General features: G+C 48.6%; 1 protein-coding gene across 1 annotated transcript in view; it reads left to right on the top strand.

The window, feature by feature from the left end:
* Positions 1-2,412: 2,412 nt before the first annotated feature.
* Positions 2,413-24,093, top strand: part of CASQ2 (calsequestrin 2) — a 46,883-nt gene continuing 25,202 nt past the window's right edge. Inside the window, exons 1-5 of the mRNA XM_019527656.1 lie at positions 2,413-2,956; positions 16,753-16,837; positions 19,086-19,186; positions 21,781-21,892; positions 23,661-23,734. Coding sequence (XP_019383201.1) covers positions 2,723-2,956; positions 16,753-16,837; positions 19,086-19,186; positions 21,781-21,892; positions 23,661-23,734 — 606 coding nt within the window. The 5' untranslated portion in view covers positions 2,413-2,722. The remainder of the gene's footprint in view (positions 2,957-16,752; positions 16,838-19,085; positions 19,187-21,780; positions 21,893-23,660; positions 23,735-24,093) is intronic.

The following is a 24,093-nucleotide window of genomic DNA, read 5'->3' as shown; positions in this document are numbered from 1 at the left end:
AACCAGTTTTCCCATAGCTGCTTCCTGCAGTACAGCTGGAGTGGGCCAGGAGCAGCTCTGGGGCTCCCCCCATGCCTGCATCAGCCTAGGACTGTGGTGGCAATGTGAGCGTGGGTTTCCTCTTCTAAACCCTGTTCCCAGCCAGCAGGGATACCTAAGGGAGGCAGCATGGAGCAGGTGCAGAAAGAGAAAACCCACCCACAGCTGCTGCTGTCCCATGTCAAGTCAGACTTCCCACACAGCTGCAGCCCACAGTTGGAGTGGGGCAGGAGGGTCAGCAATGACAAGTGCAGCAGTAGGTAGGCCTCCCCTTCCTGTATTTGATCCCTGCCCAGCCCCACAGTGTCACCTGCTGCCCTGGGGACTTCAGTTGTAGGGAGAGTCTGCACAGGGTGCTGGGCTTGGCCAGAGACAGTGGCAATGGAAGTGAGGTGTGACCACACAGCTGCACTCCCCTAAACCCACCCCTGCTGAGGAGGCCCTATGATAACACAGGCCTCAGTCTTTGAGGCTTTTGCACTTGGACCTTGAATTTCAGTCACCAGGCAATCAGCAGCCAGTACACTGAGCAGAAACCAGGTGTGCTGTGTTGTCACTGCCCTGCCTCATTCAGAAGGTGGCAGTTAACTTTCCCACATAGACTCATGCGCACACTGCTGCAATAGCCCAATCAAAAGGGGTGAGGCAAGACCAGCATCTTCCAGGAAGTGTCATATGGCCATTGTGCCTTTGTCCATATGAAAAAGAACACTGTTCTGGTGGCTAATGCAGCCTGCAGACATGTTTCTATGGCTACCCTCCCAACCCTGGGCCTGCTGCCATGTAGACACCTACCTCAGGAGAGGCCCTGAGTGGCTCAGAGCGGAGCTGAGCATCCCCCTCAGTGCCACTCTTGGGCTCTTCTGAGACAGTGTGCTCTGGATTTCTCTGAGCCATCAGCTTGGCCTTTCTGTGCATCTCTGGTACATGTAGTGGGAACAAGTGGGTGGTGGCATATTCTCTGTGGCTCCATGACCTGTGGGCGGCAGTTCCCTCCAGTGTTGATGAGGCACATGCCCTCAGCTGAACTGAATTTTCCAGGTCCTCAGAATGCTTCCTCCTGAAGATCAGCTTCACCCCCATCTTGGCAGGGCTGAGCTGCAGCTAGCTGGCTTTCTTCCAGGCCCTACTTGCTGCCAGACATGGGGTAAGGATGGCAACAGTAACATCTGGATCAGAGGAAGACACAAAGGAAGTGTCATTGACAGTGCAACTCACCTAATCCTGTGCTCTCAGCAGCTTCATGTAAATGGAAAAGGAAAGAAGTACACCTAGGAACCCCTTACTTGAGAGATCCTAGGGAGGAGGAGCTGTCAGCCAGGACTACCTTCTGGTGAGAAAGAGGAACTCATGGGGACAAATTTTATGGACTACCCACCCCACCTCTGGAGGTCACACTGTAGGCAATGCCCCATAAGCAACAGGGTTAGAAGTTGCCCTGAGGGGAAACAGGATCAGGAGAAACACCTGGCCTCTGTCCATTGTCCTGAGGGCTGTGTTCACCCCACGCACAAATCTCCCCTCCTACTTGACACACATGTAGGCATGGGTACCCACCATTGAATCCTTTGCTATTGTAATGCTTCAATCAGCTCCCAGTGAAGTGCAAGGTAAGTTTCTGCACACTTCCAGATCACAGGGATATTGAGGCATGAAGGACCCAACTCTGCTGACAATCCAATTCCCTGCAGTGAGGAGAACAAACTGAATGGGTAGGGTGCATGACCCACTGAACCAAACTGATCACCCTTGCTTAACATCCCAGAAGAAGGAGAGGACCCCAAAGGTCTTCACTGTGCTTGCTCTCTGAGGGCGGAGGGATGTGGGATTCTTCCTGATGGAGTGACCTGATGGAGAGGGTGGTGAAGCACTGGAATGGGTTACCTAGAGAGGTGGCAGAAGTTCCATCCTTGGAGGTTTTTGAGGCTCAGCTCAACAAAGCCCTGGCTGGAATGATATAGTTGGGCTGGTCCTGCTTTGAGCAGGGGGTTGGACTAAATGACCTCCTGAGGTCCCTTCCAATCCTCATTTTATATGATTCTATGATTTTATGACTCATTCTTACACATTTCATCACAATTCTGCTGCAGGATTGATCAGCTTGTTCAGTTCTTTCCAGAATCCAAACATTTCAATATCTAGGCATGAATCCATGGTATCTAGAAGGAAAAGTATCTTTAGTGCCCCAGTAACTATTTTAAAAAGTCCTACTAGGGCAGATTGTACTTTGATTCCTATATAATTGAACGTCTTTCCTTGGTAAAATCTGCCTGCTTGTGTTCTCAATAGCAACATCCTCCCATTCTCTCTCTCTGTCTTACTCACTCATTCCCTCTCTCTCCTTCTCTCAGAGGATGCAGAGCGCCAGCAAGTCCCTCAATGGTGTCATATCTGTCCTTTTTATTCATTGCAGGGTTTATTTTTAGCCTGAAACAACTGCTTCCTAAAAATGGAGTTCCTAATGACACAGAAGCCAGGCAGAGCTATGTAAGGTATCCAGGGGCTTGGCCTCACAGCTTCTCCTGTCTGTCTCTTTGTCTTGAGCCCAGGATTGCAAAGTTTGCTGCTTCCCACTTGGCCTTGAAGAGCTGGACTGGTCATTCGGAAGGCAGAGGAAACATAAGCTCCATTCGTTGTCTCCCTCCACAGATAAACAAGAAAAGGTTGGACACCCATTGCCCCAATGAAGGTGGCTTTCTGGTTTGTGGCAGGTTTGTACCTGCTTTTCTGCTGCAAGGCAGAAGAAGGACTGAATTTCCCCACCTACGATGGGAAGGATCGGGTGATTGACCTGAACGAGAAGAACTATAAGCAGGCACTGAAGAAGTATGACATGCTTTGCCTGCTCTTCCATGAGCCCATGGGTTCTGATAAAGCCTCTCAGAAGCAGTTCCAGATGACAGAGATGGTTCTGGAGGTAAGTGCCAGTGCACACATGTCTGTGTTGGGCTGTATCCCTGTTTGAGCTGGGGTCTACAGCTGCAGGGCAGTTTGCAGCTACTTGGAAAGAGACCTTGGGAAGGTCAGATGGGACAGGGACCCAGAGGCTGGGATGCTGGTCTGGATGTAGGTGGAACCCCTGGGACTAGAAAGCTTAAGAGACTAGGTTTTCCAGCACTACCCTCTCAGGAAACATCCCTGCTGGGTTGTGTCAGGATTTCTGCACCCAGCCAAAACCAAGAAACCGTGCAAAAACCAATAATGGGTTGCACACTAGATCACACTCTTCCAAATCTCTGGAAGACTGTAGGTTGCAGGCTGAATTCAGAGCAAATGTCTGGATTGCTTACTTTATGCAAGCAGTTTCACTCGTATGCTGACATGAACCCAATGTTCTACTCGACAAGGAATCATCTGCAGAGGACCCCTTTGTAAACAGTGCCACAAAGACATTATTTGCCTCTTATTCTTAAAAGCCCCCTGTCCATGCTGGCACAGAAACTGTCCTGTATTTCTGGTACTGTTGCCTGCTGGGAGTTCCTCTGTAGCTGCTTGTTAGTGACCTCAATATAACCGTTCCTTTCTGAGCTGGAAAACATACAATTAATAATTCAGGGAGAGGAAAGACCTAAGTAACTGATCCTCAGTAATGTGGAATGAAGTAAGAATTACCTGACAGACTTGTAGCACAAAATGCTACCTGTAATATCCTGGATTATGCTGCAGTGTTTGGATTTGGGAAGAAAGGAGGCTTTAGGTATTTATGTTCCTCCTTGGACTCAGGGCCTTGTTACATGGTAATGTCGTGCAGCTCCTGGAGCTCTTAACCCCTGGATTGTTCACACATTAACACCTTTAAGTGGCTTAAAAAAAACCTGTTATGCAGCAAAAATTTATGCCACTCCAAGGCAAGATTATTTCTTGATCTGCATAGCCCCACTTCTGTTCCATTAAGATGCAGCCACTCCCCGTAGATGTGCCTCCCAAATTGAGGGTGTGACTGCAAGCTAGCACTAAACTGATCAACATTTGTGTGACTTACAGTGTGGCATGTAACAAGGCCCTTAGAAATGCTGTCCAATAACTGAATATTTCTGTTTGGAGAAATGAAGGATTAAAGGGACAGTGACACTTTATCTTTCAGGTGTGGGGTTAAATATACTTCATCATAAGAAAATAGCAACTGGATGTTAAAAGGTTAGCCCATCCTGAGCATGTACTAACTCAGGTCCAAAATCTCCAAGTTGACTCACTCAATTTAACATTGAAGATGACTGGAACACCAAGGAGATTTTATTTGCATAATAATAATAATGATGATGATGATGATGATGGTTTGCCCAGGCAAACAAGGGAATAGAATTTCGCAAAGCTGGGTTAATAGCAGTGCCACAGATCTCCTGATCTCTGGGTGAAATGTTTGTCATTGATGCTACCAAGGCACTGCTATTTAAAAAGGTAACCACCAGAAGGTTACTTGGTGCTACATAAATGGCAATTGATTCCTAAACATGTATTTACAGAAGCTTGACAGATGACGGTATCTTTTATGTTCTCTGCGCAATGTTCCTCGTGAAGTTTGTGTCCACAGTAACAATGTCACCTATTAAACATGCAATAGCTATCTTGTTAAATGTGCTTGGAAATATTCATTTTTCAGGACAGATCCAGGGCTTAGAGCAGGAGTAGCCCTAGTTTAGAATTGTGGAGATATATGGGTGCTGCTTGCTGCTCCTCTACAAATTTTCCATGTCACCTGGGCAAGCCATTAAGGCCTAGGTCAACAAGATGACTTGGGTCCCTGGCCTCAAGCCTCAAGACCTCACCCAACTATCCCTAAAAGCCCCTAGAGCCCACAGACCTCTCAGTTTTCAATTTTAAAGTGCAACTGGGCATGCCCATAAGTGCTTCAGGTTTGACAGGCCTGAGCAGCTCAGCTCCCAGCCTGGTCAGGATTCCCAAACAGGCCATACCTCTGCCTGAGCTATTAGTAGATCTTGGTCTCCTATGCAAAGAACTACCAAAGGACAACAGGCTTAAAATACTGCACACTCCCAAAGAGGCTGAGGGGGCACAGAGAGGTGGTTTGATGAGGTTCATTCCAGGTCTAGAGCACATCACACCTACACCTCTCTCTGGTAATCTAAGGTATGAGGCCAACAGCTGAATGAGACAGGAAGACTCAGTCATCTGTTCACTCCTGCAGATGATTTCTGCAAAACATATTGATGGAGCAGTGGATGTTGCTAGTGCTGGGGCAGGGGCAATGGGGACTGAGGAGAAAGGAGTTAGTGACTGGTCGGGACTGGAGGGCATTTCACCTCTTCCCAGCAACTTCTTTGCTGCCTGTTCACAGCATGTAATAACACTGCCCAGGAGCTGGGGCATTCGCTCCTAGAATCCATAGGTGGATGGGGGCGATACAGTAGGATAGGCTGCATCAGCCCCTGATCCAGAGAAACACTGGTGGCCCCCGATTAAATTTAAGCACATGCATAAGTGTTTTGCTGAGCTGTCAGCAGGATGAACACAATGCACAGCAAGGCATTTCCAAAGCAGGCACTGTGCAGCAGTGTCACGGGCACAGTCTGCCCATGCATGTACATGCTGATGCAGGCCTTCTCAAGCTGAGGAGATAACTAGCCTAGTGAGGGAGCATCAGACATATCACTGCACATGTGCAGGTAGCTACCTGAGTGTTACAGAGCCTAGAGTAAGCAGAGAAGTTTGTCCCAGGCCCCTCTGTGTTGCTGTCAATATGCAAGGGTCCAATAGATGGCAGTCCTCTCAGAGGGTCCACACACCTACTGCCAGCCTGCTGAGACACACTGGACCTGGGCATGGCCACAGCCCACATACCCCAACAGATGCCACTATAACCAACAGCCATGGCAGTCTGGGATTTGTTAGGCCTCCAAGTCCCTCAACAGAGTCCCCCTCTGAAGTCCTGCCCTGTGGTCAGGGGTTTCCTACTCAGGCTTTGGTCATGCAAAACCTGCCTCTGGGTGACCTTACTGCTCATAAGGGGGTAAGCTCTTGTTTTTTGGCAGCAGCTAACTCCTCCTCAGTGCAGGCAGGCAGCTGGTTCTCTGTCAGAGGTGATAAAGCTGCAGCATTTCCTTGCATCTGCCCATCAGTTGCTGCCTAGCTAGGAGGGGGCCCTGGTTCCAGTTCCTTCAACTCTCCTCCTGCCCACTGCAGAGGAGCCAGGATTGGCACTGTTCTCTCTGCCAGCAGCTGCAGGGAGCATCCATTTAGCTCCATCTTGTAGGTTACTGCTGGGCAGGTGCCCTCTCAATCTTTTGTGCTGTTGGGGATGCTTGACCACTGGTACCCATTTGGAGTGGAGAACAGTGCTGCAAAATGGCAGCACCTCAGAGTGGTCACCGAGCAGCCTCTGGTTGCCTGTTGGTGGTTTCCAGGTCTTGGCTACATGATCCTTCTCTTCTGCCCTTTCTTGCTGCCTGAGGCCTGCTGCTATAGTAAGCTATCAACCATGGGTATTACTTGTAATAGCACTGGGGGAACCATATGTCCCAGTTTGGCCAGGTCAGTCCCAGATTTCAAAGGCTGGGCCCAGACAGCTGGGGAAAATTTAAATGAGAATCCCAGGCATGGGGCACAATCCAGCAGGGAGGTGGAGAGGCATGGTGCACCAGGCAGCTCCACCTCCCCTACAAACTATTCTTGTGTTTCTGATGAACAGCGTTTTCCACAGCCTGCAGCAGCGCCTCTGACTTGCAGGGGGGGGGGAGTAAGGGGACAGTGTCCTTACTGACCCAGATTTCTTTATGGCCACTCTATTTAGCACCCACAGTGTGACACAATAATAGCTTCCACCTTAGCTGACACCAGGGTATGAAGCAAGGACCCTCAGAGCTTAAAGCATGAGCCAGCATAGATTAAGCTAAAGAGTTAGACTGTAAGAGACTGCTGACCTCTCTGGACTGGGCACAAAAAGAGAAGACCATGCACACACATGGATGGACACACACAGACCAGTGCTTCTTTGTTATCCCCTGGTCATTTCCTCCTGTCTCATGACATCAGCTCCCAGACCCTTTCTTCATTGGAGCTGTCTCCTCCCCTCTCCAAGCTCGGCAGCAAGCATTGCAAATTGAATTATTTCTCCTTTCGGTGTGCCAGCACTCATCTCAAGGAATAATGTAACACCAGTAATGATCAGAGGGATTAGGGGCTTTGCCTCTGAAATGGGAGGCTTTAACAAAGAGCTTGGGTTATCTCACACACTGGTGGAGCAGCCTGCAACCCAGCAGGTTCTTCATTCTTGTTCCCTTCATTAAAGTCTCTTGGATGTGCTCCCCCTCCATTGTCCCTTAGTCCCACCTGCATGTGCAAGTGCCTTAATAAAGAAGCTGAGCTAGCCTGACCATTTTTAGCTCTGCAGCAGCAGCAGTCACAGGCTGACATTTCATGGCTTGCTGCCCCACCTAAAACCAGTCTCATTTAATGTAAGAGAAGAGGTGCATTGTGCTTCCTATTTCAGATCAGGTCTGGTGTTTGGCATTCTGCCTCTGGCAATGGTCAACCTCAGCTGTTTCAGAACAAGACGAAACCCCATAACATACTTGGCTGGTTCTGAAATACACTCCATGAAAGGAAATTCCTCCTAAACACCTGGGGGAGATCTGCTCATAAGATCAAATAACCTCTCCCTGGTGCCCAAGAACCACAACTATTATTAGAGAGGCGAAGGTAGGCATGAGATCCAAGCCCCAAGTTAAAACAAAAGTGGGGAAAGGGTCAAGGTCTAGGTTCATGGCTTATTTGGGAGAAAAGTTTTGTGCTTTGGTTAGATGGTGCTGAAATCTAATAACCTATGAGCAGGGGGGAGACTGTTGAGAAAGACTGGTGGTTCCACCAATAGTCTAGGATCTCTAAGATACCATAACTGCAAGGGAATAGGGAACAAATGTGACCCCGGTGCCTAAAGAACTCTGCTCTCTACAGAAGTTCAAGCATTCAGCTGGTCACTGGCTTCATCCCAAGACCAACTGCTCTGCAGGCATCACCTAGAGACACAATAGAGCCCTGAGGGAGACGAGCGTGTGCCAGTATGCAGACACTGTGCAAAGCAAGGGCTGCTCTGAGGTCTAGGTGTTATTACATGCCTTTCATGAGATACCTGGACAGCAGGAAACCATCCAGGGGATGCCGCTGCTCCAAGCCCATCACCCTTGGCCAGTGAAGGATTGGTGACTATGGAAGCTTATGCCTCCGACCCAGTCAGTCTCTTAGGTGCCACCCTGCCCTAATTTCTGCCTCTCTTCCACAATGTTTGTCTAGTTTCTTTGGAGTCAGATCTGGGATTTCCACTCCTTCCCTAGCCAAACGAATCCACAGGCCATGAGATCTCATCCTTAGGAAACAGCACATCACCCTTCCCCAGTGCCTCAAGGGTCACAAAGGGTGCAGCAGATATTAATGAAGTAAGCCTCACCCTCTTCCATGGGTGCCATGAGTGCAGACAGCTGAATAACTGTTCTGATGCCACTTTGTGATCAATCTGATGCTGCCTGGGTACATCAGATGCAATTAATGAGAAGCAATAAACTCCAGAGTGCATTGCTGCCAGGCGCACCATTTGAATGTGCATCTAGGAGCTCAGCACATTGAGCCGGGTTGGAGCAGCCCCAGCTGGCAGGGAACCCAAGAGGTCAGCCTGCCAGCCCAGGGCTGCTACCCCCAGCTCAACATGCTGGGATGGGCTGGCTGCATGAGGGTGCTTCAGTGCAGCGCTAGCTGGCAGGCAGCCCCCACACTCAAGCACCCTCATGCATGCCCCAGCCAGCTGGGGCAACGTCTACACATGCACCACTGTGCAGTTTTTTACTTCACAGCAGGATGGTACTTGTACTTACTAAGCAGCTAATTAGTCTGCTGCTCAGTAAATGTCTCATGCAGACCCACTCTGTGTTACAGAGGAAACACCCCTTGTGCCCTCTGTCCCATGGTGACTTCATTTCTCTTCCTTCTACATTCTTTCCCTCCACATAAAATAAAAATAATCACCAACAGAAGTGTATGGTTACTCTTCACATGTGAGAAAACATAGCATCTGGAAGGGCTAAGCTGACTGCTGTCTATAAAAACACTTGAGAGGGTGGCAGGCATAAATGACCTGGAGGGAGGACAACTATTTCAGCCAAAGGACAATGCTGGCATTAGAACAAGAGGGTATCAATTGGCCTTGAATAAATTTAGGCTGGACATGAGAAGAAGGTCCCTGACCATCAGAGCAGTGAGAGTCTGATACAGTCTCCTAGGAGGAGCCAAGGGGACATAAAACCTGTCCAGTGTCCTCTTTCTTGATTAAAAAAAGCCTACTTCCCCCTACAAACTCCCCTGTTACCTTCCCTGGCTGCTTGGCCTATATAGCCATAACTAGGTTCAGTTGTGATCAGAAGCCCGGAGCAGCAATCGCCCCCATTTCATTCATCATATCACAGTGTTCCCTCTCACAGCCTCCACAAACTACCATCATACCAACTTTCAGCACCAACTCCTTGGCATGCGTGGGCCTTCTTCTTTCCCAGGAAAAGGCCCCCTAAGGCAGCCTACTTTGTAAGCCCCACTGTTTCCAGGTTGAACTAGAGTCAGTGAGCAGGGAAATCCTCTCCAGCCTTGTGTTCTTACATGGATCATGGTTGGTTAGTGAAAGGGACTATACACTGGAGTTGTCTGTAGTGGAAAGGGACCAGGCTCAGCCACCTAGGAGGTCCTGGCCAAGCCAAAATCCAGTATCCCAAAGTATCCTTATCTTCGTATTGAAGCCAAGGAGTCTGAGGTGCAGCTTGGAAGATACCTACCCATGGTCACACAGTGCCCAGAACCACCCAGCACTCCATCCTGTGCTTTCTCCATAATCCTATCAGACTAGAGACAATGTTTCCTCATATCCCTCTTGAAATTGTCTTGGATTTACTTCATTTCACTCTTCCTTACTATATGGTCCTCATTACGTAACTGTCTCCCTCATGCCCTTTGGCACCCATGACCCCTCTGAGACCTGAAGGCAGCTTCCATGTCCCTCACCTGTGTGTTGTACAGCAGAGTTCTGGCTACGATCAGCTGTCAATATATGATAAATTCTCTCTCTGGGAACTTTATCCTGCCCTGGTGAGAAGATGCAGCCAAGGAGCTAACAAGTTTCCAACACCTCTAATCCCACACAGAATTAGGTTTATCCACATCTTTCCTTACAAGTCACTTCCTACAGCCCCTTGCACATTTCTTTTGCTTCTCTCTAAATTAAAAGTCCCATTTTTCTCTTGCACGTCTCAGTAATTCATTTCTTACTCTCAGGGCGCAGTCGGCTTTGAGTATAAAAGAAGATAAGCCTCAATGGGGAAGCTCAGAACCAGATCTAAAGTCCTCCAAATTCCTAGGGGTTTTAGATGCAGGGTTGGGCCTCAGGCCTATCTGGAGTACAAACGGAAAAAGCCAAATTTTGTAGCTAGGAATGAGGGTGAGGCAGGAGGGGAAACGAACAAGGTGGTGCCACAGCCCTGACACCTGCTCAGTCCCAGCTCTGTGCAGAGAAGAGCGTGGGCTGCAGTTTTCTTGGGGACCATGCATTACTTCTATCCCCCACATCATGCTGAGGAGCAGGAGCGGGGGCTGTGCTTTCTGAAACCAAGCTTCTCCCTGAGCCACCGGCCTGACTCCGTGTGGGCTCATGCCTTAATGATAGAGACGGGCCCTGAGTGTAAAGCCGCTGCCCTTCTGGTTAAACAAAGCCAAGCAGCAATGGTCTCAGCCCCACCACTGACTTCCTTCCCCCTGTGCCTTCTGAAATCAAGCGTGGTGAATCAGGATTCATCCTGCCAGGTTGCTTGAGGGTCCCAAGGCAGGTGTGGTTCCAAGCCGCCTAACAGGGGACGAGGTCAGCACAGGCAAGCGATGTGCCCATCTGCTCCTGGAGGTTCGGCCCACAGTCTGCCCAGCTGAGTCAACAGGATCGCCTTCCCAGTGATGCTGAGTAGCAGTGGTTAATGGAAATCCCAGGCAATCAAGCCACCACCCCCGTAGACATCAGGAGGAGAAAGTGCCAGACCTTCCACAATACCTTGCCAGCTCATGGATTGGAAACTTGTGCCTTGGCTGATGGCTCGCTAAAATTAGGGATGCCTAGCTCAGATAAAAATACAAGATTAAGTTAAACCTTTGGCAAGGTGTCCAAAGAGCACACTGAGTTTCCATTGGACCAAGCTTTCTCTGTTGTAATTACTGCCCATGAGCTGTGTTGCTGGCTCATGAGCTGAGAAATCCACCTTCCACCACCAGAGAAGAGACTTTTCTGAAGTGACCTTTGTGTGCTCCATATGTCCAGGTCTGCCATTAGACTTGAGGGTACCATTACCCTAAGGGGGAGACTCCAGGGTGAGTGACCTCTGATGTTGGAAAGGACACTGGTTAAGTTCCCTCTGGTCCCACTGCCAGAGAGTGTGTTCATTTGCCAGAGCTTTTCATCTGGGCTTCCCCGCCTCTGCTCAGCCCTAGTGACAGTCGAAAGCATAACCAAGCAGCCAGATGCCTAGAGCAGCATGGCACATGGGAGCAGCAGCGACTTGTGGTTGCCACCATGCTGCTAGCACACGTGCACAGCTATGCAGCAGCTGATATTTTTCTGCACCCCACCCCCTGAAGTCAGTGCCCAGGACAGCTGCTCCAGCTGTGATGCCCAAGTTACGCTACTGACCCATACTACAAAAGCACCAGAGTGCCCCTAAGAGAATTATAGTGATGGGTGCAGCAGACAGACATGGGAAAGGAAAAAGAGGGCCTTCTTGTTCTAAAGACAGAGCAAACCCACCATGGGGCAGAAATACAGGTAGCAAAACAGTCTGTCAGCCTACAAAGCTGCACTGTGACCCAAAGCATTCAGAGAAACAGCCAGATCTTTGTCCACTTCTGCAACTAAAAGCTTCTAGCATCTGGGGAGGGTTTTTTTAAGGCTAATTATCAACCAGGCCCTGGCCTTTTAACATGTGCTTGAGCTTAGAGGAGCCACTAGGAAGGGCAGGGAAAGTTAAAGGAAGAATACAGTCATTTGGGAAGTCTCCCTCCATGTTTTTCTATCCCTCCTTCCTCTCCAGTCTTTAGCTCTTTCACTGCCTCCAGTTAGACCAAAAGGAAACTGTCCTTGCTAAGTAATGAGCTATTAATGCCAAACTCCCTCAGACACCCAAACATGCTGCCCCTTCCCTCCCTGCTAGTGTCAAGGGCTGAATAAAGATGGCTTCAGAGTTTGTGGGATCCGAGGCAAAAGCTACTGCATGAAGCTGAGGGAAGGTCAAGTGACAAAATGAAATGCCAGCCTACACTGGAAAGGGACTGGCAACAAAATTGGCTTCCCATATGAGGATTTGTGTGAGCATTTTCATGTATATCAGGAATGGAGTTGTTGTTGTCTGGTGAGGCTGGTCTGGGATGCAGACCTTGAGAACCACCTCCCCATGCTATTGCTACCAGAACACCTCTCTCCTCCTCTGCCCAGTGAGGCTGGAAACAGCCCAAAAGCTTCCTACTGCAAAGTCTGAGACTAAGTAAGCATGGAGGACTTAGCATGACACAGCTGGAAGGACCTGACAGGGACATTTTTCTTTCCGCTGCTGGAAACAGGGATTTGTATCACTGTCCAGTACTGAGCAGCCCACAGGACTTGGCACTTACGTAAGCAATTGCTTTGGGCTGATTCACTAACAGATCTCCAGGAGCTTTGCTTCTCTTACCTGTGAGCTCTCAGCAGTTCCACAGGCCTCCATCTGATCATCCCTTTTATTCACCGTCACTGTAAGACATCTAGAAGAATTCAAGGGGGCACCATCAGCTCTGCTGCCCTCAGAGTGCCAGGAAAGCCCCTGTCTCTCTCCTGCTTCCAGGCCTAAGAGACCTGTCTCCCAGCTGTCTCAGTGCTGAGAAAATCAGGAATTGGCTCAAGCAAACCTCAGGGGAGATTGTGGTGACATCAGTAAGGAGGGATAACGATTTTGAAGCAGTGTCAGAAACTAGGAGTCCAGCCCTCACAGAGGGCATGTTCCCCCTAGGATCCAGAGAGCATGCTGGGGTTGTACGGGCCCCCCAGACACACCTGGCTATTTAGACTACTTGGCACCTGGAACCACAGTATCTCAGAGCTAACAGGGACCTCACAGGCCATCTAGTCCTACCCTCTGCGCAAACTCAGGACTACCGTTCCTTACCTGTCCCAGACAGATACCTATCCAGCCTCTTCTTGAAATTAAGGTGACGGCACAACCTCCATGGGCAGTTTGTTCCACTGTCCTACTGTTCTTCTAGTTAGAAAGTTTTGTTCTAAGAGTTAAGGTAAGTCTGCTTCATTGCCATTTAAACCCCATAACTGCACTTCATCATAGGGGCCATCCACAATGACCAGTTAAGCCCAATTCTTCACTCTGCTTGGCTCCCACCCCATCACCATGCACCTGTTAACGTTAAATTACTCACTGTTAGGCTCAGTGACAAGGGCTAGGATGGACACAAGCTTCACTGCATTTAAAAGAGTGGGGATATGCTCGGGATGGGGTGGGGGGTGGGAAGGGAAGCAGTGTTCTTCCATTACAGCTCCTTCCCTCCTGAGGTCCTGAGCCAAAAGGATTGTCGAGATTAGAAACGTTATCTGCATTCAAATCCCACTAGCGTTACAGAATCAGAATATACTGTAAGCAGATACATAAATGCCAGATACTGTATTTGAGCAGGGGGCAGCCAGCCAAGCTACTCTGTTTCTGGCATTCTCTGTGCTCTGATATTTTGATGGCAACTCGAGTGCAGTGACAAGAACAAGGTCCTACCTAGGTATCACATCAAGCTCCCCTGACCAGCTGGGGGCCAAGCAAAGATAGTCATGCTTGTTAGTTCCTGAGTGGCTGTCACTTCAGATGGGCCCCCAACCACTCCTGCCACAATGGGAAGTGATGCTAGGAGAGATTCCCCGATGCTGGGCCCCAGTGTGCTGTGTATGGACACACACTGTACTACATGTTTAACATTATCCTATTAGCAAGGATGTCCCAGCGAAGATTTCTGATTGCCTGCACAGCTCACTAGTCAGGACTCTCACATACACTCAGACCCCTTCATCCAATGCACACCCTCACCAGAACACCTCCACTCATTCCTATCCACTAGCAGCACACCTGTATCCAAGTTCACATGTACATACACACATGTACGCACACATACACTCTAATAGACCCAGTGCTAATGTATGTGAGCACATATGCACTTGTATACACATACATACACATACACACTGATATGACACACAGCTCCAGACACACACATGTACAGCTCTCTAGACACACACCGGTCTAATCTTACATGTATGTACATCTGTGGCCATACTGTATCATTTTCTCCTCATATATCCAAACACACACATACACACACAACCAATCAACCCCCCCACCCCAACACGCATACACATTGTCCTACTGTTTCACATGCAGCTCTTCTCCTGTCTCCCACATTTCCTATGGACATGTATATATTCCCAAGTAGCTACTCAAACAGTCACCTGCCTGTTCTGTACCCCCTCAAAACCTCAGCCCCCTGGACCCAGGTGTTCACACACACCCACTTGTGTTCACAACTGCATCTCTGTGATCTTCCACACCCATCTACAACTGCTTACACTCCAAAACATAAGGACACATTCAAGAGCGGAAGCACATACACTGTGTGGGGGAGCTGGAGAGAACTTCAGGCATCAAAAGAGGTTTCAAAAATAATATCACAGCTCTAAGGCAGGCAACTTTCTGCCCAGTCACTTAGGTTGCCTCTTCTTGCCCCAGAAGTGTTAGCAATGGGCTGTACTGCTACTAGTGATGGGTGAGGTCTCCACTTTGCATCCCCCCCACCCCAGAGAAAGAAAGAGTGAGAGAGTTCTGTTATTAGTATTCATTATCTCCCTTAATCTCCTGTTATTTTTACCTCCAGTGGGGTTTGGGTAGGGGCTATTTATAGCAGGAAGTTAGCAGACTTAACCTCTGTGGGTGAAGAACTATTGTATGACATTCATGCCTGTTTAGAGACAGGGTGTGGAGGGCACAGAGTGTCTGCACCATGATAGACCCCAGCATGGCTGTGCCTTGCTCCTAAACCCTGTCCTAATCTGCCTGCAGTATTTCTCCTTCCTTCATCTTGTGGCTTGTAGCCATATCCAGAAGCAGTGTCCACAGCATGCCCTAATAGAGACACTTCTTCTCCAGGGGCCCTGGGGCTCCATTCCTGCTTCCTGATCCACATGGGATGGGGTTGTGTGGCCGTGGGTAGCTTATAAGCCACCTCGTGGCAACTGAGACATCTGAATTCCCAAACCATGTGTTCTGCCTGCCATTCCCCTACTTGACACCCACTGGGACAAAAAGGTCACCAGCTCCAGCGGCCTCCTTTGTGATTCTCTCTTACAGCCATTCTGCAGCCTCTTTTGAGTGCTCCATTAAGGCCAAGGACAGGGGTAGGCAACCCCCAGCACATGTGCATGTGAAGGCATTTTGCTTGGCACTCACGCTTCAGAGAAGGGGTCAGGGCTGTGCTGCCACAACAAAGATTGGGCCCTTTGTGGCTCCCCTGCCATCCTCCCCTGGCATGCCAACTTCTTACAAGCCAAGATTGTGGGTGCCTTTGGCTGACCCCTGGTCCTGGGCATTCTGCAAAGCAGAGCTGAAAAAGATTTTCATTTGGGTGGTGATCGACACGGATGTGAAGAGGAGCTGGTTGTGCTTTGCTATTAGGAGCTGTTTCTGGAGCTGATTTGCTGAGGCTGGTTGTTGTTTCTCTTTGCTTATGGTCGGTGTCCCACTCATCTCTGCCTTTCATTGCAAAGGTTTGATTGGATCCCAAAACACAGTAGTTAGAGTGATAGAGAAGCAAGGCTGCAAGAGACCTCCATAGGCCATCCAATCCAACCCCCTGCCCAAGGCAGGATCATCCCTACAAAACTATCCCATACAACCATAATCTAAACTCTACATAAGACTACCATCAACCCTGACGCAACACCTTAACCTGCCACAGGTGAAGCAGGGTTCTCTGCTTTCCTCTGTTTGTTAAATGTCTCCTAAGCATTAGGTCTGAACGTTGTTGGTTTTGTGTTTCAAGAGAGGCATAGTTGAAACAGGCCGGGAAGGGAGACAGAGAAAATCCAGTAACAAAACGGAGGAAGGAACATATGGGGCATGTCTAAGGGATAAGGTACTGGCCTGCTCTCTTCCTCTATTTCTGCTATCCATCTCCTGTGAAAGCCCCTGGCTGAGACATGACATGTTCTCACAGTGAATGTGGCCCTTCATTTCCATATGCCATTGTCTAGCATTTAGCAACAATGAGGTAAAATGCCTGCCAAACCCCAAGAGTCACATTCCCACTGGCCTTGGGAAAGTGTTTGTTTCATGTCAGTACACCCAGATCTTTTTCTAGCCATGTCTCCTGTTTCGGTGTCCCTAGTTCAGGCTGTGAATGTAGCACCTGAATATCTGGGAGCAATCAGCAGCTAAAGGCATCACAGTTTAACTCAGCTCCATGACTGCAGGGGAGGAAATACAATCACTGTGACCTACAGGTAGCACATCAGATAGTGTGTGATACAACCCACCCATCAACCCTGCCCGGGACCAGAATGTAGGTCACCTGTTGCTGAGGTGACAGCCCAGCTGGCATGGTGACTTTTTGCTATCTTGCAGTGCCCGTGTCATGTATGCTCCTCTCTCTGGATTTCTTCTACAGCTTGCAGCCCAGGTCCTGGAAGATAAAGGGATTGGCTTTGGGATGGTAGATTCCAAGAAAGATGCAAAGCTTGCCAAAAAACTCGGTAAGTGTGGGGAACCCTCACTGGTAGCAGGTGACATGCATTCTTGCAGCTCAGCTCGGTGCCACCAGAGTAGAAGAGAGCAGCTTAACTGTGTAGCCTGCTTCTTACCAAGGGAAGAGACGCAATAGATCTGGCTTTCAAGAAGCCAGTCTCTCTATGGCTTATATTCAGGGGAGCACATTTATCATACGAATCATGGATCTGAAGTCATGCTATTCCTCTATCATGGGATCCCCCAGACTAGATGTGAACACCCAGGGGTGGTCATGTGCTTCCAGTTGGGAAACACTTTCCTCACCTAAAATGGTTTAGAACTGGTGACTCACTACAGAGATAAGCAGCTGATGTGTTCTACCCCAGAAGCAGCTGCATTTCTGTGGAGGGATATTTCTTCATATATAGCTTGCGGGGTAGTATTCTATATATATGATGCCACATAAATGTACACTGAAACTTAATGAGCCTCAAGCAGTTTGGGCTCACTTTGGCCTCCTAGCCAGTTTTTATTCTATGCAAACTTGATCTCACCGTCTATAGGTGGGGGGACCACCATTTCTACACAGATAAAATCCCAGGTCTGCATCCGAATGAATTGCCTTAAAGTTAAGGGGTGTTCAGATTTGGGATAAGAGTCCAATATTACTTGTCATTATCATTTGCTTTATACTTGCAGTATGAATGAAAAAGCTACATCCTGTGCCTACCTCAGCATTCTTACGATTGGAAGGAGAGTCATAATCCCTGAAGTTCCGGCCTGTGTGAGAACCAAAATGGTCACATGGTTTTGGTTCTCAGCTCTGGGTCTCTATTCAGCTCTGTCCCTAGGTGTAACAGCTCCCAGTAGAGCATTCAGAGAAGTTTCCCACTAGAAACTTGCACTGGACTGGCAAATGGGCCCACATGAGCAGGCTACTGACCATGTTTTCCCAGAACACCTTGGGAAATAAAAGCCCTGTTACACCTTACACTGCCCCACAAATGTTGATCAGCTTAGTGCTGGCTCGGAGCTTGAAGCAGTCACACCTTAGAGCTCAAAACCTTCTCGGGCTGTCTCCCACATGCACAGCTATGACTTCCCACTAGAAGCTTAGTGAGCAGGGCTGGTGAGCTAGGACAGGCTTCTATCCCTGCAATACAGGCAGGGATGTGAGCAACGGGTTGCAGGGGCAAGGGGGGCAGGAACATGTAACCGGCAAGGTCACCTGCCTCCCCTGGAGCCCGGCACAGGCACAGACAACATGCTGGTGGCTCACCATGACAAGGCAGCACCTTCCCCTCCTCCTCCCCCCACCCCACCACCACCACTACCACTAGGGCTGCTAAATGCTCCCGCCAGCCATGGCATCCTGCTGCAAGAGGAACCCAGTGGGGCAGTGCAGACCAGTGTCAGAGCCCCCCAGTGCAGTGCCCTCTGCATCCTCAGCAATGCCTCATGCAGCTTTCCTTTTTCTCTTGTGCTGGGCCACACTCTGCCTGCCCTGCAGGAGCATCCCGGTGCACTGGCTCCGCCCCACCCCTCCCTCTCACTCCCCTCTGGCCCTGACCTGCCTCAAGCCTGTTGCCATCTTCAGCTGCACACAGAAACACCATGTGGGGGAAGGGCCATGGCATCCTGGGATACTGGCGGACTTCAAATTTAGAGGCACAGCTGTGGGGAGTAACCACACCTTAATGGAACAGGAGCAAAGTTATGTGGATCAGAGATAACCCTGCCCTGGAGTGGCATAACTTCGAGCTGCATAATGAGTGCTTTAAGCCACTTAAAGGTGGTCAGCCATGCAGCCAGTCCAGGGGTTAAGAGCTCCAGGAGCCAGCTAAAATTACTATATAACAAGGCCCTAAGGGTGCCTATACACATGCTCTGATGCAATCTAATTAAAACATGTCAGAGCAGACTCAATTAATCAAATCTGCTCCGTGTTCTAATCAGCATGCTTTAGCATCACCACCGTGTCCCATGTTTAAGCCCCTGTGGGTTTAAAAATGGCCACGGGGACACTTTAACTAAAGTTTGTTGAGTGAGCTTTATTAAAGTATCCTGTGGCCATTTTTAAATACATGGGGACTAAATATATGTGATGCTGCAACATTTTAATTAGAGTGGCTCTCCAGGAACCACTCTAATTAAAATGCACCCCGCCACCAAGCATGTGTACAGACACCCTAAGAGGCTTGAGCCTCAGAGTAACATCTTAACCCTTTCTGTGGCCTTCTGACCTTGTTATACCCTTTTGTCTACTTCTTCCAGGTTTGGTTGAAGAAGGAAGCCTCTATGTCTTCAAGGAGGAGCGTTTGATTGAGTTTGATGGGGAGCTAGCCACAGATGTCATAGTGGAATTCCTCCTGGATGTAAGCACAGATGAGACCAAGTCTTGGCATATATTTCCCAAAATATGCAAATATTTGCAAATGTTCCTTTTAGTAGAAATCATTAAGGTAAAATAAACCAGTGTAACTCCACAGAACATCACAGCATTGTACCTATGTGAGTGAGAGGAGAATTTGGCTTGTAGAATTTAGACCTATTGGATCACTTAGTCCTTTATAGATTCATATGTGTAGGGTCAGAAGAATCTATGAATCTATAAAGGACTAAGTGATCCAATAGGTCTAAATTCTACAGGCCAAATTCTTTAGAGCCTGTGCTCAACACAATACTGGCATTTGCTGCAAAATACAGAAATAATGTCACTCACCCAGCTGACTTTCTGTATGTTTTCCCTCTCGTTATTGGAGGGACATGAGAATGAAACAGGATCACTAATTTAGAGAAGAACTACCTTTGCCCATTGTACTCTGAAGAATTCACAGGGCTTTACTAAGCCTGGTGATTATCATTATCTGCTTTTTGTAGCTGGAGAAACGGAGGCACACAATGGTTTTATGGAAGCCCTAAGCTCACCAGCAGAGGCAGTGAGGCAACTCATGTCTCCAAATGTATTACTCTACAAGATCATTTGATTTCATCCAAGAAGATTTCAGATCCTGATGTCTGACACCACCTAAAGAGAGACTCCTCTTACCCATGACTTCATAATCCTCTTCATCGTTTTGTCACAGACAAGAGGGGCCTGGCCTCAGAGGGGGAAATGATTGAGCAGCAGACTGGGGGGGACTTTCAAGATAGAACTATAGTGGGCATATGGGTTTAGTTTTCTGGGATAGTGGGAATAACTGCATCTCAACTTAAAAAACAGAGTAGGTGAGATGATGAGTTGATGGCAAAGATATGGAGCAGGGCTTAATTTCTAACAGTATATCCCAGTATAACTCCCTGGACTATCATGGTGCTCCTTTCAACTGATGCTTGTATAAAAGAAAGACAAGAATCATGGCCACAACATGTTCATCCCACGGACCCCTGCCGCAGACATACTGGGGTCCTGGGTCAACACAGACACACTAAGACAGTCATTGCATCCTGGCCTCCCACCAGCTTCTGGTTTTACTCAGGGCTGGAGTCAGAGGAGGGGAAGTGTCTCTCCAGGATCCCATCTCTGAGCCTGTAATGTATCCGTGGCAACATACAGCAGAGATTATAGTCATCAGCTGAACCTCATTCAAGCAGCTTTAGGGAAAGAAGCCAGGACCTCCCCCGTAGCACACAAGCCCCAGCTGCCATGACAGGGTTTGTGTTCTCCATAGGCCAGCCGCTAGGGGGCAACTCTGTCACAAGCACTTGAGCATTGCAAACCTGGATTTCCACTTACGGGAAGGCCAGAGCAGCACATGCTGAGCATACAGGACTTGTTTATCATGCAGCCCAAGTCACTTTGGGTGAGGGCTTGTTTGCTCTATTTTGTTGTGTGCATAAAGATCACATTCAGAGACAAAATAAAGAGAACAAAGGTTTTTGTCTTGTCTCAGGAGGGAAAATCCAAAACAAACTAGGGACAAGAAACACAGAAATTACGCAGTGCATAAGCAGAAAGGGCGCTCAGGAAAAATGGGCTCGATTTTCCCTCCCGGACATGACTTCTACACTGGTTTAATTCCCCTGGGACCATTGAAGCTACTTGTGATGTAGGCTGGTGTCACCGGCAAAAGAATCGCACCAAATCTTGCTCAAGAAGACATGAGGTTGGGGCCTGCACAGTTTTGAGCCTGGGCCCCATTTCCCCACCAAAGCCTGGACGAGTTTGCAGCCAAAGCGCTAGTTTAACTCATTTTACAGACAGGTGTCAGCCACAAAGATCCAGATACATGCTCTTCAAGAGTCTCTGGGCAAGTTTAGCCTCAGCCCTGCTCACCTTTTACATCTCCCTGGCATCTAGCATCTGTGGCTTGCTTGTAACATCTTCCCCTCTCAAATGCAAACATCTAGAACTCTTGGTTCCCAAATGATACTTTTATTAGACCAACTGAGAAATTGCAAAAAAGGATCTTTTTCTGCAAGCTTTCAGGGTCATCCCCTCTCAAATGGCATTTGAGAACAAAGATATTAATCACACAAAAGCCACTCAAGTCACCACTATTCCAGCCCTCTCAGTTGCTTATTTCCTCTCTCTCCCAACACAAGGTGCCCTGCCACACTGGCCTTTAACTCTGATCTCCCCTGCAGCAGGTTTTCGGGTATCCTTAGAGCTGCTGGTTGCTCTTGCTGCCTTCACACAAATGACCCAGCACTTTCCCAGCTCACTCACCCTCCTGCCGCCCACTGGCTGGGCTTCAGACTACAGAAGGGGACTATACCCCACTGCCAACTCCCCCCCGCCCCAACAGCTTTCTACCCTTCCCTACTGGCAGCTACCTCTGAGAGTGTCCTAGCTATTCCACCTCTGCTGGCTTCCTGTCTTGAGGCTGAGTTGGGAACTGGGAGTAGGGTTTGGGTAAGGGAAAGCAGGCTGAAATCTTCCCCCCACCCTCCGCCCCGGTTCACACAGCCTGTCAGAGGTCAGTGCTGCCAGGTGTGGGTTTTCTTTAAGCTATGTTTGTTGTGGCAGCTGCTGGAGGACCCAGTGGAAATCATCAACAGCAAGCTGGAGCTCCAGGCCTTTGACCGCATTGAGGAAGAAATCAAACTCATTGGCTACTTCAAAGGAGAAGACACTGAACGTGAGACAGACCTGCTTCTTGGTCTAGACAGGCTTTGGGAAGGGAACAGAGGGATTCCTGACTGGGGGTTGTAAGGATTTGTAGTCTCAAGGGCTCTCCCAGCTGGGAGGCTGGGGGGTTCCATTGTCAGTTGAATCCCTTCACATGCCAAATAGAGATCAACTCTGTAGCTAAAGCATAAATCCCAGCTGTTGGGATTGTAGGAGCTGCAGTACAGAAACAGATTGTGGCCACGTTTAGTCTGGTTTCCTAAGCCTTCCCTGCTGTACCCAAAGAAAGAGCAGTCCATCTAGTCCTGCGCTGATCTCTAACAATGACCAATGCCAGATGTTTCCAAGGAAGATGCCAAATCCATGTGATAAAGCACTTAAACACACAGTACTCACACCTGTGTGAGGAAGCTGCCCCATCTGGGAATTCAGTACCAATAGTGGTATAAAACAAACTCAGTGCATGCACCAGGAGACCTTGCATGGTCCTTCCTGGCAAATGCCCAGGAACTCCCCAGAACCACAAACCCTAATTCAGCTGAACAGGACAGTCCAGCTGAAATTGTATTTCCTGGATGAATCTGCTGCTCAGTGGTAGAGAGTGGCTATCAACCTCTCTGTCTTCAATAAGAAGTTGTTACCTGGGAAAACAGCAGTATGTACAGCAGCTTTTATGAGAGAAGCTGCATTGCAACACTAGACTAGGATCTGCAGTTCCTATAGGCCCTACAGCCATAAAATGACTCTGGTAAATCTTGGTTGTGTTAGAGCAGAGGTGGGCAATTATTTTGGGCAGAGGGCTGCTTACTGAGTTTTGGCAAGCCATGGAGGGCTGCATGACAGGCAGCCAGGGGCAGATAAATATTAATTTTCTAAAATTTTTAGGGGCCCCGTGGGCCGGCTAGAATGGCCTGGTGGGCCACATCCGGCCCCCAGGTCACATTTTGCCCACCCCTGTGTTAGAATGATGTTGTAGCTGTGATGGTCCAGGAATTATGCAAGAGGAAAGGGTTTCTTAGGGAGATGTCTTTCATTAGACCAACTGCATAGTATGGGGAGAGTTAGATTAGAGGTCAGCAATGTGTTTGGGCAGATTGCCAAAAACACCCGCAACCTTGACTTTTAAGGTGTTGGTGTGCCCAGGGCAGATGGTAGGGGAGCCACAAGGGGCCCAATCCTTGTTGTGGCAGTGCAACTCTGGGCCCTTCCCCACCATCCACCCTGAGGCATGTGCACCAAGCAAAATTCCTTTGTGTGCCACATTCTGGAACATGTGCTGGGGGTTGCCTACCCCTGACTTAGACAATATTTCAAATGCAAGACATTCATCAGGTCTGGTAAATTGTGCACATCTGTATAAACTGTAACTCATTCAAGTTCTTGTTTGTAAGTCACTTGAAGTTAGAAATGCCTCAGTATTGTTATCTGCAGCAGATCCTGATAGTAGAACTTTGAATTGCCTAGAACCTCCTGTATGAGAATCTCAGCATGCCCCACAAATATGACAGACCTCTGCTCTGCAACCTGCCTAAGTGGGTAAGAATCATTCTCACAATAGATTAAATGAAGAGGCTGAGGCACAGAGCACTGAAAAGATTTGGGCAAGACCACAATAGTTGACCCAAGAATAGATCCCAGGCTGCATGACCTCAAGGCCTTTGTCTTAAACATTACACCATCCTTCCTCCAATGCAATCAGAGCCCTGACAAGTCCCACATGGTCAGACACTTTTAGATTTTTTCCTTTAATTCCTTTTCTGATCTGTTTCATCTTTTAGATTACAAGGCATTTGAAGAAGCAGCTGAGCACTTCCAGCCATATGTAAAGTTCTTTGCTACCTTTGACAAAGGGGTAAGTCTCCAGAGACCCCTCTTGAGAGTCCACACTGTCCCATGTTGTTTAGCTGAGAGCTCAAGTCCAAGCTAACAAGGGAGCTGAAATGCAAAGCAATGACATAAAGCAAACTCACTGCAAATGCAAGGGTAGCTTCCATAGTTCTTCTTGGAGAAGGGCCTCCAACTGGGAAATGAAGATAGTAATGACTACCAGGGTTGCCAACCCAAGCAAATTTTTTACTGACAATCTGCAAACTTTTTACTGGTGGTCAAACTTTTCATAGTTTCATAGTTTCTAGGGTCGGAAGGGACCTGAGAAGATCATCTAGTCCGACCCCCTGCCATGGCAGGAAAGAGTGCTGGGGTCAAATGACC

The sequence above is a fragment of the Gavialis gangeticus genome, unplaced genomic scaffold (assembly GCF_001723915.1).
Source record: "Gavialis gangeticus isolate Ggan-Ray unplaced genomic scaffold, GavGan_comp1, whole genome shotgun sequence".
In the NCBI taxonomy this organism is placed as follows: Eukaryota; Metazoa; Chordata; order Crocodylia; family Gavialidae; genus Gavialis; species Gavialis gangeticus.
Note: the sequence above shows the minus strand (reverse complement) of the source record. Positions and strands in the feature narration are given on the sequence as shown.